The sequence below is a fragment of the Anas platyrhynchos genome, chromosome 15 (genome assembly GCF_047663525.1).
Source record: "Anas platyrhynchos isolate ZD024472 breed Pekin duck chromosome 15, IASCAAS_PekinDuck_T2T, whole genome shotgun sequence".
NCBI classification, from domain to species: Eukaryota; Metazoa; Chordata; class Aves; order Anseriformes; family Anatidae; genus Anas; species Anas platyrhynchos.
This window is the reverse complement of record NC_092601.1, coordinates 12,302,190-12,316,454: the sequence shown is the minus strand read 5'-3', so window position 1 is coordinate 12,316,454 and position 14,265 is coordinate 12,302,190. Positions and strand designations below refer to the sequence as shown.

Below are 14,265 nucleotides of genomic sequence, written 5' to 3'. Positions count from 1 at the left end.
AATGATGAAACGTGAAAGCAAAGCCTATATTAAAATTAGCCCACAAACGCTACATCCTCTGGGCTTAGTTTTCTGTTGGGATGTTTCATAATACACCCTTAACACGGTTCTGTTCAGAAGCTGCCATTTCAGTGAACAGCAGCTCCCAAACACTTTCAGAGCAATGTTGTTCTGCGCCCACCTGATGATCCAGGTGAAACACCGCCCGTACCTCCCTCCCCTGCTGCCTCAGAGGCCGCGCTGCCCCCAGCCGCGAAGCAGCTACCCGGGGTGCGCAGCACCGGGCCCGCTGCTCCCAGCTGTGCCCCGGGGCTCCCACACCGCCGCAGCCCGCCCGCCTCCCGCCCTCCTCCGCCAACTCAGGGCTCAGGGCGGGCGGCTCCGGGGCCACGACTGCAGCCGCCGGGTGCCGGCGAGGAAGCGGCGCCACCTGCCGGGTGCGGGCCGGGCCGCCCCCTCCAGTCGCCGGGCCTGCAGTGGGGACGGGGGGCGGGCGGTGGCGCCGCCCCCCGCGGCCCCGAGCCGGCGATGGCAGCGCCGGAGCGCCTGGGGGCGGTACCGCGGAGATCCCCGGGGAGGGGAAGAGTGGAGAGGGGAGCGGGCACCGGGCGGGGGCTCCGGGGGGCGCCGCGGTAGCTCGGGGCAGAGGCGGGTGGAATGAGGAGCTGTGGGGGGGAAAATGGCGGCGCCGCCCCGCTGAAAGAGGCCCGGCGGGCGACTGAGCACGCAGGCGGTAGCGTGGCCGAGTGGTCTAAGGCGCTGGATTTAGGCTCCAGTCATTTCGATGGCGTGGGTTCGAATCCCACCGCTGCCAAGAAGTTTTGGCCCCGCCGCGGCGGTGGCTCCTTTTCGCGGCTTGGCGACGCCTGGGGCGGGCGGGCAGCCCCTGCAGTCTGGGGGCAGAAAGCTGCGGGGACAGCGACCGCCCCCCGTGCGGCCCCCGGCCTCCCAAGAGTGGGGAATGGCGAGGCGCTGCCTGCTCCTGCCTCCCGCCCGGCCGTGCCCCGCAGCCTGCGCTCCTCAGGTCTCCTTACGCCTCCTGCCTCTGCTTTTGCCTCTTTTCCCCAGCGCTACAGGTGGGAAGGTGCAGAAAAGGCGCTGCCCTGGGACAAAACGGGCAGCAGGAGAGGCAGGTGGCAGCAGAGCCCTCCCCAGCCCTGCTGTGGTGAAGGCACACTTCAGCTGCGTGGTAGCTCGAGAAGCACGTTGTTCATTTTCGCAGCTACAGGGATTTGCTCGGTACAACTGCTGTCCATTACACATTACCTGCAAAACTGTAGTTGTGCCTAAAGTGTAGCTGCTAAGTGACTAAACTCTGTTGTATAGCTATCGCAGTAAAGGAGGTAAAGGAAGGAGTACAAGGATTAGTGCAACCCTTAGTGGCAGATTCCTTTACAGCAACATAAATTATCTAACGTAGAATAATTAATAACTTTTAACTAAAATGTGCACGGTTTTGACTCATGAAAACCCGCACCTGCAAGTATCTGATAGGCTTTTGCCCTCCCAGCAGGTCCTGCAGCTGGTCCCTGCACCCCACAGCAGGATGGCAAGGTCTGCATCAGTGTTCACAGAGGCACAGCACCAAGTTCAGCAGAGTTTCAAGTGCGCTTTTATTTTCCTTCATGTACAGTGATACAGCTAATTCACGAAATAAATTCACACAGTGTGAACTTCCCCTGTTCAGCTGGCTTGTGTTATTTACAGTAATATGTTCTCATTGTTGGTCCCTTTGTGTGTTCCTCAGTTCCCTAAGGTAATGAGCGTGGCAGCAGCTGTAGTCAGCCTTCCTCCATATTTTAGCCATTTTTCTTCACTGGTGAAGCATTGAAGACTGGTTGAAGTTTCTGTTCCTTTTGCAGGTACTCATGCACTTCAGCATTAAAATTGAGAAGATTTTTGGTGTGAAATACATAGATTCAACAGTCTTGACTCCAGTGTGTTTCAGTGATGATCTTTGGCCATAATTGTTTACAGTATTTTAATTTCTTAAGTACAGCTACTTACAGGCTACAATTATTATTTTTGTAGGATCTAAAATAACTGCCTGCTTATTGCATTGGGGGCAGTACGTATTGTGGAGATCGAGATGATCCATGGGTAGCAGTACTGTGACCGAGTATGTGCAGTTTATGCATGTCAGTGTTTTGTTTCCTTAAAAAAATGCAAAACTGAAAGGTCGTCAAATCTCAGAGAAAGAAAGATCAAACTTAAACTAACAATTAACAAAAGCAAGACTTTGAGGAAGATGTGATCATTCTGGGCCTCTGGTCTTGTTTTAATGTAATGGTCCACAGAATCAGCAAACACAAACTTCTCTGGGCTGTACCCTAGCTGATTCCGTGCCTTGTCTATTCGAAATGTATGAGTTACGGAAATATTCTGCACCTGTAGGGCAAAAGAGTCAACATACAAAGGTATGAATACACAGGAAGTTCAAACAAAGTCTGTAAATGGTAACAAAGACCCAGTTAGAGGAAATGTAAAATTAAAAAAATACATACATTTTATATATATATGTATATATATACACATATCAAAATCCTATTGAAATGTCACATTGTCTTTACTATTGTTCACTCAAGAGAAGTTTTGAAAGCCCTAAGAGGCAGGGAAGGCTGCAAAGCACAATATTCTACTCTTGAAAACATCCACAAAAACTGTTCTGCACACTTGTTTATCTAAGGATGCAGGTAAAAGCCATCTCTTAGGAGCCTAAAGATCTTCAAAGATCAGGTCCTGACTGACCAGCAAAAGCCATACAGGATGTTGGGCCTTGGAAGGAAGGAACTGATGAAGCAGCCTCTCCCAAATTGCAAGCCTATGCTCTTATCTTCTCAAAAAATACGGTGATGAGTATAAAATAATTGCCTAAAATGTACCTGATGCATACATTTGCCCTGGAATCTGGAAGCAGAAGATGTACTGGGTGGATTTTACTTCCTGCAGACTTAATCTCAAATTGTGCCTCAGTATTCACATGGTGTGTATGCATCCTGTGGGAATAAGGGGAGCTTACAAACAACAACTTTACCTCATTTCTGGTCAGCAGGGGGGACAGTTCAACAAATGGTTTCAGCATCAGATGAAGATACTCCATTATCATGGCTGCATAACAAAAGATTTCTACTTGAGGTAAGAATAATAAGTTGCTGTGCCATTATGATTTTGGTCTATCTCAACAGCAAAAGGAAATCACATGTCTAACAGCTCAAGGAACCATTACTAACATCAACAGGACTACTTGCTTACAAGGAGTTGGATCTTTAATCAGCCTGTCTTAGGGTGATTGTGTAAAAAGGGTTTGGAGGGTTGGTGACAGACCTAGTATAAAGATCTTCAGACTTCATAAAAATATGAGAAAAACAAACTATTCTGGATTGGATTCTTCTTTTCTTCCATTTGGGTTTTGATTTTGGGGGAGCATGGGGTACAGGAGTACAATAAATTAACCCCTGCGGGCAGAGCAGATCCTCTTTAACATATTTCATGAAGTCATTGATTATTACATTCAATGTTTTACATTTATACCATTTAATTCAAAAACTTATACATTTAGTAAGTCTTACAAAACAAAAACCCTGCTATTTTAACAGCACTTAAATAACAAATCATTCTCGTTTTAACACACTGCATAGAGCTGAACTTCACTGATGCAAGCTAGATGAGGTCGCAGCATATTTTATACATGAAAATTAAAATTGTAGTCACATTAAGAAAAAAAACAAACAACATTGTAATTTGGAGCAGTGGTGCTCTGGGCAGGACAGAGAAATGTTGATAAAGTATTTTTACCTGATATATAAACCAAGGAAGTAGGAATACGTATCCAGGGCTTACTACAACCTAAACGTTCAAACTGAAAGAGATTAAAAAAAAAAAAGTGAAAAAAAAATAAAAACAGAAACCTCAAACAAATTTTAAAGTTTCAGTCCAAAAAATATTTATGGAAGCATTTACTAATAAAACAGAAAAGTTAATAATTGCTATTAGTATTTGTTTTCATTTTCTAGGGTATTCTAGTTAAATGTCACTTGAAGACACTATGTAATTTTCAAGTGGCAGTCTTAAAAAAGTATAAAAACTGGATTATAATAATTGACCTAAATGTCATAGTAGGCTGACACCTTATATAACCTTGAGACATATTTATAGTTTTGAGCCCATCATTAACAGCAAAATGATCTTTTGAAAATATTTTATCTTACAGATTAATAATTTTTTTTTTTTTTTTTTTTTTTTTTTTGTCCATGTTAAAACAGCCACTGTTAACATCTGAATGCCCAAGAAATTAGGATAATGGCTGTTATAATGAGGATACTGGCTTAGATGGTCCTTTCATCTCAGTAAAGACAGTTGCTTTTATGTAATATTTTAGGTAGGCTTTGTTAGAGCATTAATCAAACTGAACTTCATGCAGGAACTAAACACATTCATAGCAGAACTCTGACACCGAAAGGAAACATACCAAATACATCATATGCACACAAAAGCCAGAGTTTTATGTAGTCAAACAAGTTAATATATTTGGAAATAAATCATATATTGTACGTACGAGTGGAGTTAACCATTCAAAAAGGTTGAATTTTTCACCGTCATTAATGAAATACACCTGACCACTCTGTTAAAGAGGTAAAGAAGAGAGAGGTTAGTAAAAATAATACTTCATATGTGTTGACTTCACTCCTTATAAATAGCTTAAAAATTATGCAAAATCTTTTCTAATCTTTCCAATGTGCTTTTAAGGGTAGTGCTTCTAGGTCAGATAAAAAATGTGTTTACAAGGAGGAAAATGGTTGCAACTGCTTCTAAAATCAATGTACGTAAATGAAATGTGCTGACAGCTTTTATTTATGTACGGTATAGGAAGAATTGATTATTGCAGCTTAGAATATTAAGCCTGGACCTATATGTGGGGAAACAGGGATAAATTTGCCTGAATATCCAATTTCATTTCCAATATCAAATATTCTTTGCTCATCTTCCACAAATGGCAAATATGAAAATGCAAAGGTGGAGATGTTCTTGAAGAACTGAATATTCCATCTCCTAACAAACTGCAAAGCCAGTGCTGCCACAGCCCAAATTATTCATGGCACGTTTGTCAATAAAAATAAAGACAGCACAAGCTAAAGGACACCACCACAAACGTGAAGTACTATTACTACAGTAGCCACTGTAGTACAGGATAGAGCAGTAGGATCCTCTGTCAAATGAAAACTGTGGTGTTTTTATTGCTAACTTACAGCTATGTAGTTCTTCTCAGGGGTGAGAGCTTCAGCAGCTAGAATTTGAGCTTGTACAAGATTCTCTGCATGCACCCAGTTCATTTTAGCAGAAGGATCCCCAAACTTGAAGCTAAGTAGCCCTCTCTCAATGTTCTTCTGTAGACATAAAACAAACGTGAAACCAAAGAAAGATGAGTTTTAAAATGTAAAGTGTCTTGTCCAGGTAAACATACTGTTTGTCTATACTTTGAAAAAATACGAGTCAATTAAAAAGAATCAAAAGAAGTACAGTTTCAGAAGCAATGGAAGCAAATTGCTCTAAGAGATAGTTAGGTTGTCTAGTAGGGAAATGCTTCTGATAGCTAAGAACTAATCTAGATTGCCTACAGGGGATCAGATTCTCCATCAACGAATGTGTAAGAACAGATTAGACAAATATTTGTTAGAAGCAGCCAAGGTATATTTGGTTTTGCATGTGAGAGAAGGACTAGATAACCTCTCAGGGCCCCCTTAGTCCTCACTTTCCTATAATTCTGTTTCTTTTATCTGAGAAGCACATAAATGATTTCATAAAAAATCACTTATATGTGTAAAATTGATTTTGTTCCAAAAATCCCTCAATAGTGTGATATGCCCCATTAGATAACAGAAAATTATTCTGGGTAGGTAGAAGCCATTCTGCCAGAATGGACTAGTGTGTGCCTTTCCTCCAAAAACCAATTACATGGTCTCAGGTGTCCAGAAATAAATTAATGTCTATCTCAAGTAGATAATGCTTCCATAGCAGGGCTGAATTGGATATAAGAGCAGCACTGCAAATTTTCTATTGCCTATATTCAGTCCATAAACACAATGTCTTTTTCCAGACTTACTTATCTATCATCTTGCCTGAACCCTATCTTTTGAATACAATACGTCCCGAATTTAGAAAAAATAAGTCTGTTCTAAGGATAAGTAAAATATTTTATTGAAAGGTAAAATGCAGTTCTGAATGGCTCAAAAGTATTCACAAAATTGGATCAAATCTAACAAACAGCTTTGCCTGGGAAAAAAATGGAAGGTAATACGAGGTGTCACATTTTTTATTTAGTGGATGTTGTAGAAGCTACAAAATGTGACAGTTAAATACAATACCTTACACTGGGCTCACAATAAATAAGCTTAGAATTTTAAATGAAATTAACAAAAGACAGTATTTATTTGAGGGGCTAAAGAAAGCATCTTAGGTTTACCTTAAATGGCACATGACATTTTAAAATATGGTTTTATTTAGAAGATGATAAAGTATATTTCAGTTAATTTTAACACAATTCCTCACCTCAGACACAAAAGAAAAAATATTTTTTATGTGGTAAGCTTGAACTATTCTCAAAGCTGTGCATAACTTTATATTTTGCAGATCCTTTAAAATAACTGACTCATATAACTCTACAGAGATCATATTCTAAACACTGTACTATTCCTACAATTTAAAAAACAGCAAGTGAAAAACAGCAAAACATGAGCTCCTCAGCTGTTCGCCCTTTAGTAACATATTGTACTAGAGGGTGCATCTGACACCTTAACTTGTTTCTTTGGACAGTGAAAGCTGTTAATAACTGAGACAAGAAAAATAAGATATTTGTTGTATCTCTTTTCATAAGTATTTTAAACCACTTGGTATAAGTTGCATGCAAATACACATTCGGAATATCATAGATTGGTCTGAATTTTATAATTATAGTAAGCATTACATTGTAAAGCTGGACTTACATGTATTTATATTAAAAATATGTTTTTAAATGTACTATGCATTCTTTACAGATGAAAGAGATTGTCTGATAAAAAAGTTATTTTCAACAGACAATCAAACTGTTAAATTGCTGCCAGATAAGCAGGTCAGTAAATCTGTAACCCATGTAAGTGATGTTGGTCTATATTATAGAAATTTCTGCTGACTAAAAATTAAAATACATACTGCTAGCCTTGGCAGGTGTCTTTGCTCTTCTGGTCCGTAGATGCCTGGTGGGCGAAGAACACAAGTATAGAGTATTCCACCTCCTAGAAGAATTGATAAAACCATCCTTAAGTGACTTTCAAATGATTACAATATCAATTGCATGAACTAAAGAATGCTGTAGCAGAACTTACTCTGAAATAAATTAACCTCACCAGCTTAAAAAATACTACATACCAAAAGGTACTGAATTAGTAGTAGAATATTAACTTGGCAGAATCAGAACATGCAAAATATCAAGATGGGATTCAGAAAAAATAGATGAACTTTAAAGATCCCTTCCAACCCAAACCATTCTATGAATATTCAAAGCACTGGCATAGTCAAATTCCTAAAAATTACTAGGTATTTCCAAACGTTTTACTAACCAGTCCTTTGTCTCTGTGCCAAAGCAGCCAATGAGTGTGCCAACTGTGCTGATGAGTTTGCTGATGTGAGCATGTCATTGGTAAAAAAGTGAAACGAAACCAATCCCATACAAAATTGTCTCCCTAGCTGTGCAAGATAGAGCTGAACGGCTCTCAACAGTAGGCACATCCTGCTCCCACTAGAACTAGAACTTAGTAACTTCGGTAAGAGAAAGTAAGGACCATCATGAAAATCCAGTCACTTCTGAAGTGTATCTGTTGAATGGTTCATCATCTGCTAATAACTGTTCTCAATAGTAGAAAACAAGCAAAATACTCAATCCTGCTGATGGTACAGGATCAAAACGGGATGTTTGGAACAGTGACTGATTAAAAACTCACTGAATCATTTTAATCCTTCTCACAGGTAAACTAGTGTAAGCTTCTAATTTCATTGAGAAATGCAGAACAGTATATTCCTTCTAAAATTAAGAGTGACTTTGATGTGTTGAGCTGCTGGGAAAAGAGGAAATAAGGAAAAAGAACTTTATTAGTTGAACAGAATAATTCCATTGGTGTGAAACACTCGTCAATGACTTAAAAACTCTTTATAGCTCTGTGAGTATCAAGTGAAGAAAGGCTTTTCTGTAAGTTGTCTACAGCTAAATTTAGCTCAGTATCACATGGTCACGTGGAATCATGTTGCACTTTACATTAATTTGTTTTGCAATGACAGTTACAGTATCTCATAGGTGAGTTTAAGTATTCAAGTGTATTGAGGCTTCCTCAACATGGAAAACTTTGGAAAGCACTAATAAATAATTCCAGGCTGTAGTATCAGGTGCCTTATTCAGATTTTAATATATAACTATACGGAAGGAGGGGAACAATTTAATCAGCATTCATGTTTTACTTAAGTTGGATAATACTATGACATTAAACACTTGTAATAGTTTAATTTGTACCTATTTTTGTCTTTTTGATTAAGATGCAGAATTTATTGCTGCCATGTCAAAGTCTTAAGTTGACACTGTGGGGATTACAATTAAAAGTTATTTTTAAGAAATAATCTTTCAGTTTGGGAGAGGGGTAGGTAATTTGATTTCATAACTGCTGGACAATCTTGTTCACTTAAGGACTGATACTGGATACAGGATGTTAGAAAAGGACAAGAAAAAGACGTGTAAATTCCAGTATGAGTTTATGCTAACACAAAAGTACCTGCTAGTGGAGTTCCATTAGCTGCTAGTACCATTTGTTCTGCAATTGATTTGGTTCTGGAATAATGATCAACATGCTACAGAGAAAAAGCAAATATGTTTGTATGTATTCTTAAAATGACAGAGAGAGGCATTGCTTCTCCACTCACTTAACAGATGGTAACAAACACCACAAAAATACAGAAATTTTTAGGTATTGGCTTAGGATAAAATAGAAGCATATTGCAAAGGCAAGCAAGTAGTTTTGCTTATGCAAATCCAGTTAATTAATTTCAGTCCATTTGAGAAGTAATAAATATATGTATGCTTTGAATGCTGCCAAGAAGGTAATTGATCACTACTTCGTAATCTGGATTTGTTTTTCAAAGGCATCATGATTAGTCTGAACTCTCCAGTTCACTTTCTTGTGGCACTCCCAGAGAAAATATTATTCAACATATTATTCAAAATATTTTTCAGTATTTTCTTTACCCATCTCTGCTTCTCAAAAGACTGTAAACTAGCAGATGGAGAGAGGAGGGACACAAAAATCAACCATATACACAAAGCAACCAGAAGTACTACTTTTTAATTAAATGCAATAAAACCATATAAAAACAGGCTGCTTTTCTATATCAGCACTATGTTGAGTATAAATTATCTTCAGTAAGGGAGAAACAGACAAATCATATAAATAATAAATGGCCAAAGAGGCACCAAGTGATATAACACAATCCCTATGTCCAGGTGGAATTTCACTAATGTGAGTGGGACACTGTATGAGTTATTTTCCAAAATAAAGAGCCTGATAGAAAACAAATAAATACGTACTGCAATATATATAAAACTGTGATGTGTTAAGGTTGTGAAGAGCATCTACAGAGTATAAAGAGCTTTTATTTTTTTTTTTCTTTCTTGGCATTGGATTATGGCATCAGGCAAAACATGGTCATGAAAATTCCAGGCTTTTTCAGAAAGAAAGTAAACAAAAAGGAAACTTGAGAAAATAATACAACCAAAATACCTTTTCTATGGGAAAATATGGCACAGTTTCCTCATCGCCATCTTCAATAGGAAGCCCTCCAAACACAACATTTACTGTACTGGTGTATATCAATCTGCTGATGTTCCTTTGTTTGCAGGCTGTGGCAATATATAAAGTAAATTAGTTTAGTGGAAACTTTAACAATATGGAAAAAAAAACAAAACAAAACAAAACTGTATGCACTGGCAATGCACCTTTTCTGAGAAACTGTCAAATCTTAGAACAGCAAATCCATCCATTTCATGATTGGGTAATTTAAAATGCAAAGCATATGGAAGATATCAATTAAATAGAAAATATCAGTTCAGAACCAAGTACTTTATAATCATTTGCTGTATCCTAATTTGGATACTGTAAACTAACATTGTGCCTTGGGAATGGCTGCTACCAGCCTACTGAGATGGGCTGTCAGCCCTATCAGGTAGGTGGCTAGAAGACTTTCTGTTTAAAGGGCTGCCCACTACCTGTGTACAAGCTATTGGACAACAGTGAGGTTTAATGCTATAAAGTTTAATGCTACACGTGGAAGTTGTTAATGTCTGACATGCGTACAGATTCTGCCATCAGGTTAAACATGATTGTGAGCAGCTGAAGTAGTTGAACTACAGTGCTGGCCCTCATGTCATACCCCATAGCAGAATCAGGTATTAAAGAAAAAAAAAACACAAAACAAAACAACAAATAATTGCCCTGTTTTCTCAGTTTCTGCCAAAACTGTGAAGCATTTGGTAAAAAATAGTGTATGCCAACTAGTTTTTTTCTAAGTGGTATGATATTTTGATAAGTTATACCAACACCCAATGGCAAGGTTAGATACCTACCATCAATGATGAACCTTGTTCCATTAATGTTTACAGTTTCAATCTCTTCTCTGTGCAACTAGGAAAATGAAGAAATTGTGCATCTTTGAATAACACATTTTAAATTCAATAGGTTAATGTTGCAAGTGTCCACAGTATTCACAGATAAAGGTAATGAGTGCTTTGGTTTTTAAACAAAAAAAATTTAGATGACTGTCTTAGACTTCCAGAAATCAAATCATCATTTTTAAGCTACACTTATATTTTTCTTGTATTTTTACAGACTAGCTTGCTTGAAGCAAAGAGAATAATGGTGCTTCTGAACTCATATTTCCAATGATTATACAACTAGGAACAATATGTTAATTATCCATGTTTCAGCAGCACTTCACTGACCAGTTGGCTCTATCCAAAGCAATTCCGAGTACACACTGCCCAGTTGCAAACATCTTTTAATAAGCTATTCTATCCGGCAAAGGCAGTTACTGAAGTTAATTTTATTAAATAAGGTAAGAAGGGGTGTATGAATTGTAACTTCAATCATAAAAAATTGTCGTTCAGAGTCTGACATCAAGTGTATTTTTTGTACTTACCAATGGTAAAAAATTAAGACTTCAAATACAACACTTATTACAATTGAGTTATATAAATAAACAGTTACAACCAAAACTTATATAAAGTATAATTTAGTTTAGGTTTCATTCTTCAGTGACTTTACACTTACAAGTTCCATTTCAAAGGTTTAGGAAAAGTTGGAGGGAGCCTGCCTCCCTTGTCTGTCCTTTTGTCCTCCCAATATTTCAGCAATTCTCATGGCCATTTCCAACTCAAATGCCCTCCCTGGCTACTGTTAGTGCCTCTAGTAGTAAGGAAATAATTTCACAACCAAGAAAAGAGTACTGTAAGGAGACTATTTGTAGCTAGCACATCAGCTTGCACCGAGCAATTCACTGAAACAGCATGGGAATGGATTCAGGTTCTCAGGATAATCCGAAGAGAAAAAATCTAACACGCAGTGTTACAGCATCAAACCTCTCATCCTCAGTGTGAGCAGTCACACAGAAAGGTACAAAACTATTTGAACTCACTTGCTCTCTTCCTGACATTCCATATGAAGCTACATGAAACACGCAGTCAGCCCCTTCACAGGCTGCAAATAAGGCATCGTAATCCCTGACATCTGCCTGTAATACATAGGAAAAGATACTTGGAATTGAAATCAAAACTGTAGTTTAGCATTTGTCATATAGTAGGTTAGTACAGAAAGAATCTATATATATAACTGTACCTACTGTATATTCTGGGACTGAAAATTAGATCCATTTCAGTACTTGCTGATAATTATATATTTCTTATGTAGAACTCACAGGACTTTAAAAGCCTTCATTAAGCCTCATAATATCCCTGTGAATTACGGAAGTGTTCTATTCATTTTACAGGTGAATAAACTAAGGTCCAGGTGAGGGAAGTGACTCGATCCTTCAGAGACAGGAGATGAAGCAGGTACTCTGCTACACATTACAGATTTCATTGCTTTCCTTATTTCAGATGCATATTAAAATCCAGCTCACAAAGAGTCATATGGGATATTCAGTTTAAAAAAGTTCTTGAAATTTGCAATGATTTGCAATTTGCTATTTGGATTCTGTGAAAACTAGTAAGACATTATGGAAAAGGCATATGGAACTAACTGTTATGAAAATGTGTTTTATCATACCTGGATACACACTACTCCATCAGGAATTTCCCAGATAGGCTTGTTTATGTCATACAGAACAACAGAAGCTCCTGAGCTGGCAAGAGCACATCCCAGCTTGTATCCAAAATAGCCTCCGCCTCCTGTCACCACCGCTCTCATATTTTTTTCATTCTGTGCTCCAGCATTTCCTTTCACTGTAGCATTAGGAGGTTGGTGCCAGGGTTTTGTTCCCCCAATCAGGATAAATTTTCTGTCAGTGAAATAATGTCTTCTACTACCAGACACATGTACCAATTTCTTCTCCATTGTAAAAATTGCTCCATAGTGCTCCTGGATGCAGACAATTCCAGGGAGTTTCATGTTAACAAGCTCTACTCAATAGCAGCAGTGTCTTACTTTAATGCAACCTGTTCAAAAGAGATAAAGACAAAGCAAAACACTAGCTACAAAATTTCCAGACTCCAAAGATTTCTCTTGCAGGACCAATTTATATTTCCCGTTCTGGTGTTGTAGCTTAAAGCTGGCCTTTAGGGGTCGCATGTGATGCAGAGTTGTACCTGGACTTGAAATCTCGAGTGTCAGGAAAACACTAAAGAAATTGCATTTAAGTTTCTATACTTGAAAAACAAGCAAACAAGACCAAGTGAAACAGCAGAACAAAACTTCCTCTAGGACAAAATAAAACTTTAATGCTTCTTTTACTTGTCCCTGGTTTATTACAAAGACATCTAGGAAAAGTGATGTTTTCAACCCCATTCTAAGGAGCAGCTGAATGTCAATTAAAAATATACTATGTTTTTATTACTGGAGGTGGTTGGAGTTGAGTATTTCAGATGGAAAGAAGAATGCCTAGCACTCATTTTCTGTCTTTAGGAGGCGTATTGGCGAACAAGTCTATCAAATCCCTTGCTTTTTGTCAGAACTGAAGTACAGTAATTGTTACGAGACAGAAAAGGAAAAAAAAAAAAACTGGTCTATGAGTGTATTAGTCAAAAAGTAGTAGCTAATCATTTATTTTTTAAAAACGGGTGTTCTTTCCCATTCATCAAGCAACGGCCACGGGTTCATCACTGACAGACACCGCATTTCAGAGGCTGCAAGTCCTGATTACCGGCGTTACCCCATCCCCGCGCTGTGCCTCGATAAAACATTAAAAGCCATCCGAGCTCCCGGCGGCATTCTCCGCATCTCACTTGCAAATTCGCCAGGGCAGGCAGGCGGCGAGGGCAAGGCTGTGCCACGGAAACTCCTGCTCCCCTGGGCGACCCGGAGGGGCCGGCGGCCCCGCCACGGCCCGGCCCCGGGGGGCGCCGCTCGGTTGGGCCCCGTTGGGGCCGTTAGGCGCTGCCCCACCGCGCTGGAGGCTCGGCGGGGCGGGGGCTGCGGGTCGCTCCCCGGGGAGGTCCCCAAAACCACCCAGGAGCCGTGCCCTGGGCTGTGGTGCTCACCTCTGCAGCCCCCCACGGGCTCCCGGGGTCACTGGGGTCCCGCAGCATCGCTGGGCTCCCGCAGTATCCCTGGGGGCCCGGGAATCCCACAGCACCACTGCATCCCACCACGCTCATCTTGCAGCACCTTTGGGACCCCACAGCCTCCCTTGGGTACTTGATCATCTCTCAGCATCCTGCAGACCCCGCAGCATACCACAGCATCCTGCAAACCTCTCAGCATCCCCAGGTCCCCACAGCATCCCTGAGACCCCACAGCATCCCCAAGACCCCGCAGTATCCCACGGCGGTTCTTACCTCCACGTGTCTTCTGTGACCACTCCAGGAAAACATACCACTGGGAGCTGGGGCTCTGTTTGCACTGAGACGCCTGTTGAGCAGGTTGTTCAGGAAAAAAACAGCATCTCTCAGTTGCTGTTTGGATAGTCATTGCTGGGGCATGGCTCAGAGGGATGCAGAGCATCGGAATCACCTGCAAAAGAGCAGAAAATCCCAAAGAATAA

General features: G+C 40.0%; 2 protein-coding genes, 1 long non-coding RNA gene and 1 other non-coding gene across 7 annotated transcripts in view; 2 read left to right on the top strand and 2 right to left on the bottom strand.

The window, feature by feature from the left end:
- Positions 1-47: 47 nt before the first annotated feature.
- Positions 48-1,686, top strand: LOC139998776 (uncharacterized). The gene is made up of 2 exons (XR_011803697.1): positions 48-437; positions 1,514-1,686. It is a non-coding gene; the product is annotated as an uncharacterized lncRNA (long non-coding RNA).
- On the top strand, positions 733-814 carry TRNAL-UAG (transfer RNA leucine (anticodon UAG)). The gene has a single exon. It is a non-coding gene; the product is annotated as a tRNA-Leu (tRNA).
- Positions 1,596-14,197, bottom strand: LOC101797354 (putative short-chain dehydrogenase/reductase family 42E member 2). Of its 3 annotated transcripts, none has more exons than XM_038187118.2 (12): positions 14,060-14,197; positions 12,333-12,721; positions 11,704-11,799; positions 10,637-10,694; positions 9,795-9,913; positions 8,793-8,868; positions 7,186-7,268; positions 5,247-5,384; positions 4,556-4,621; positions 3,796-3,859; positions 3,035-3,108; positions 1,596-2,388 (listed from the first exon to the last, which is right to left on the bottom strand). In XM_038187118.2, the coding sequence occupies exons 2-12, from the start codon at positions 12,672-12,674 to the stop codon at positions 2,140-2,142; spliced, it is 1,365 nt and encodes a 454-aa protein (XP_038043046.1). In that variant the 5' UTR covers positions 12,675-12,721; positions 14,060-14,197; the 3' UTR covers positions 1,596-2,139. The 3 variants fall into 3 exon arrangements, with proteins under 3 accessions (XP_038043046.1, XP_071880232.1, XP_071880233.1); XM_072024131.1 differs by lacking the exon at positions 14,060-14,197 and adding an exon at positions 13,426-14,035; XM_072024132.1 differs by lacking the exon at positions 14,060-14,197 and adding an exon at positions 13,508-14,035.
- LOC101798315 (putative short-chain dehydrogenase/reductase family 42E member 2) overlaps positions 14,099-14,265 on the bottom strand; it is a 59,403-nt gene continuing 59,236 nt past the window's right edge. For both annotated transcript variants that reach the window (XM_072024123.1, XM_072024124.1), the window contains one exon: positions 14,099-14,234. The gene's annotated coding sequence lies outside the window, so the exon portion shown is untranslated. The remainder of the gene's footprint in view (positions 14,235-14,265) is intronic.

Bases quoted from the DNA above. Each gene is read 5' to 3' on its own strand.
- LOC101797354 (XM_038187118.2), bottom strand. From the start codon at position 12,674: ATGAAACTCCCTGGAATTGTCTGCATCCAGGAGCACTATGGAGCAATT. The intron at 4,622-5,246 runs GTAAGTTAGCAA...CCTCTTTAACAG, and splicing joins CTGAGAAGAACTACATAGCT to AGTGGTCAGGTGTATTTCAT. The intron at 2,389-3,034 runs GTAAAGTTGTTG...TTTGCCCTACAG, and splicing joins CCCTGCTGACCAGAAATGAG to GTGCAGAATATTTCCGTAAC.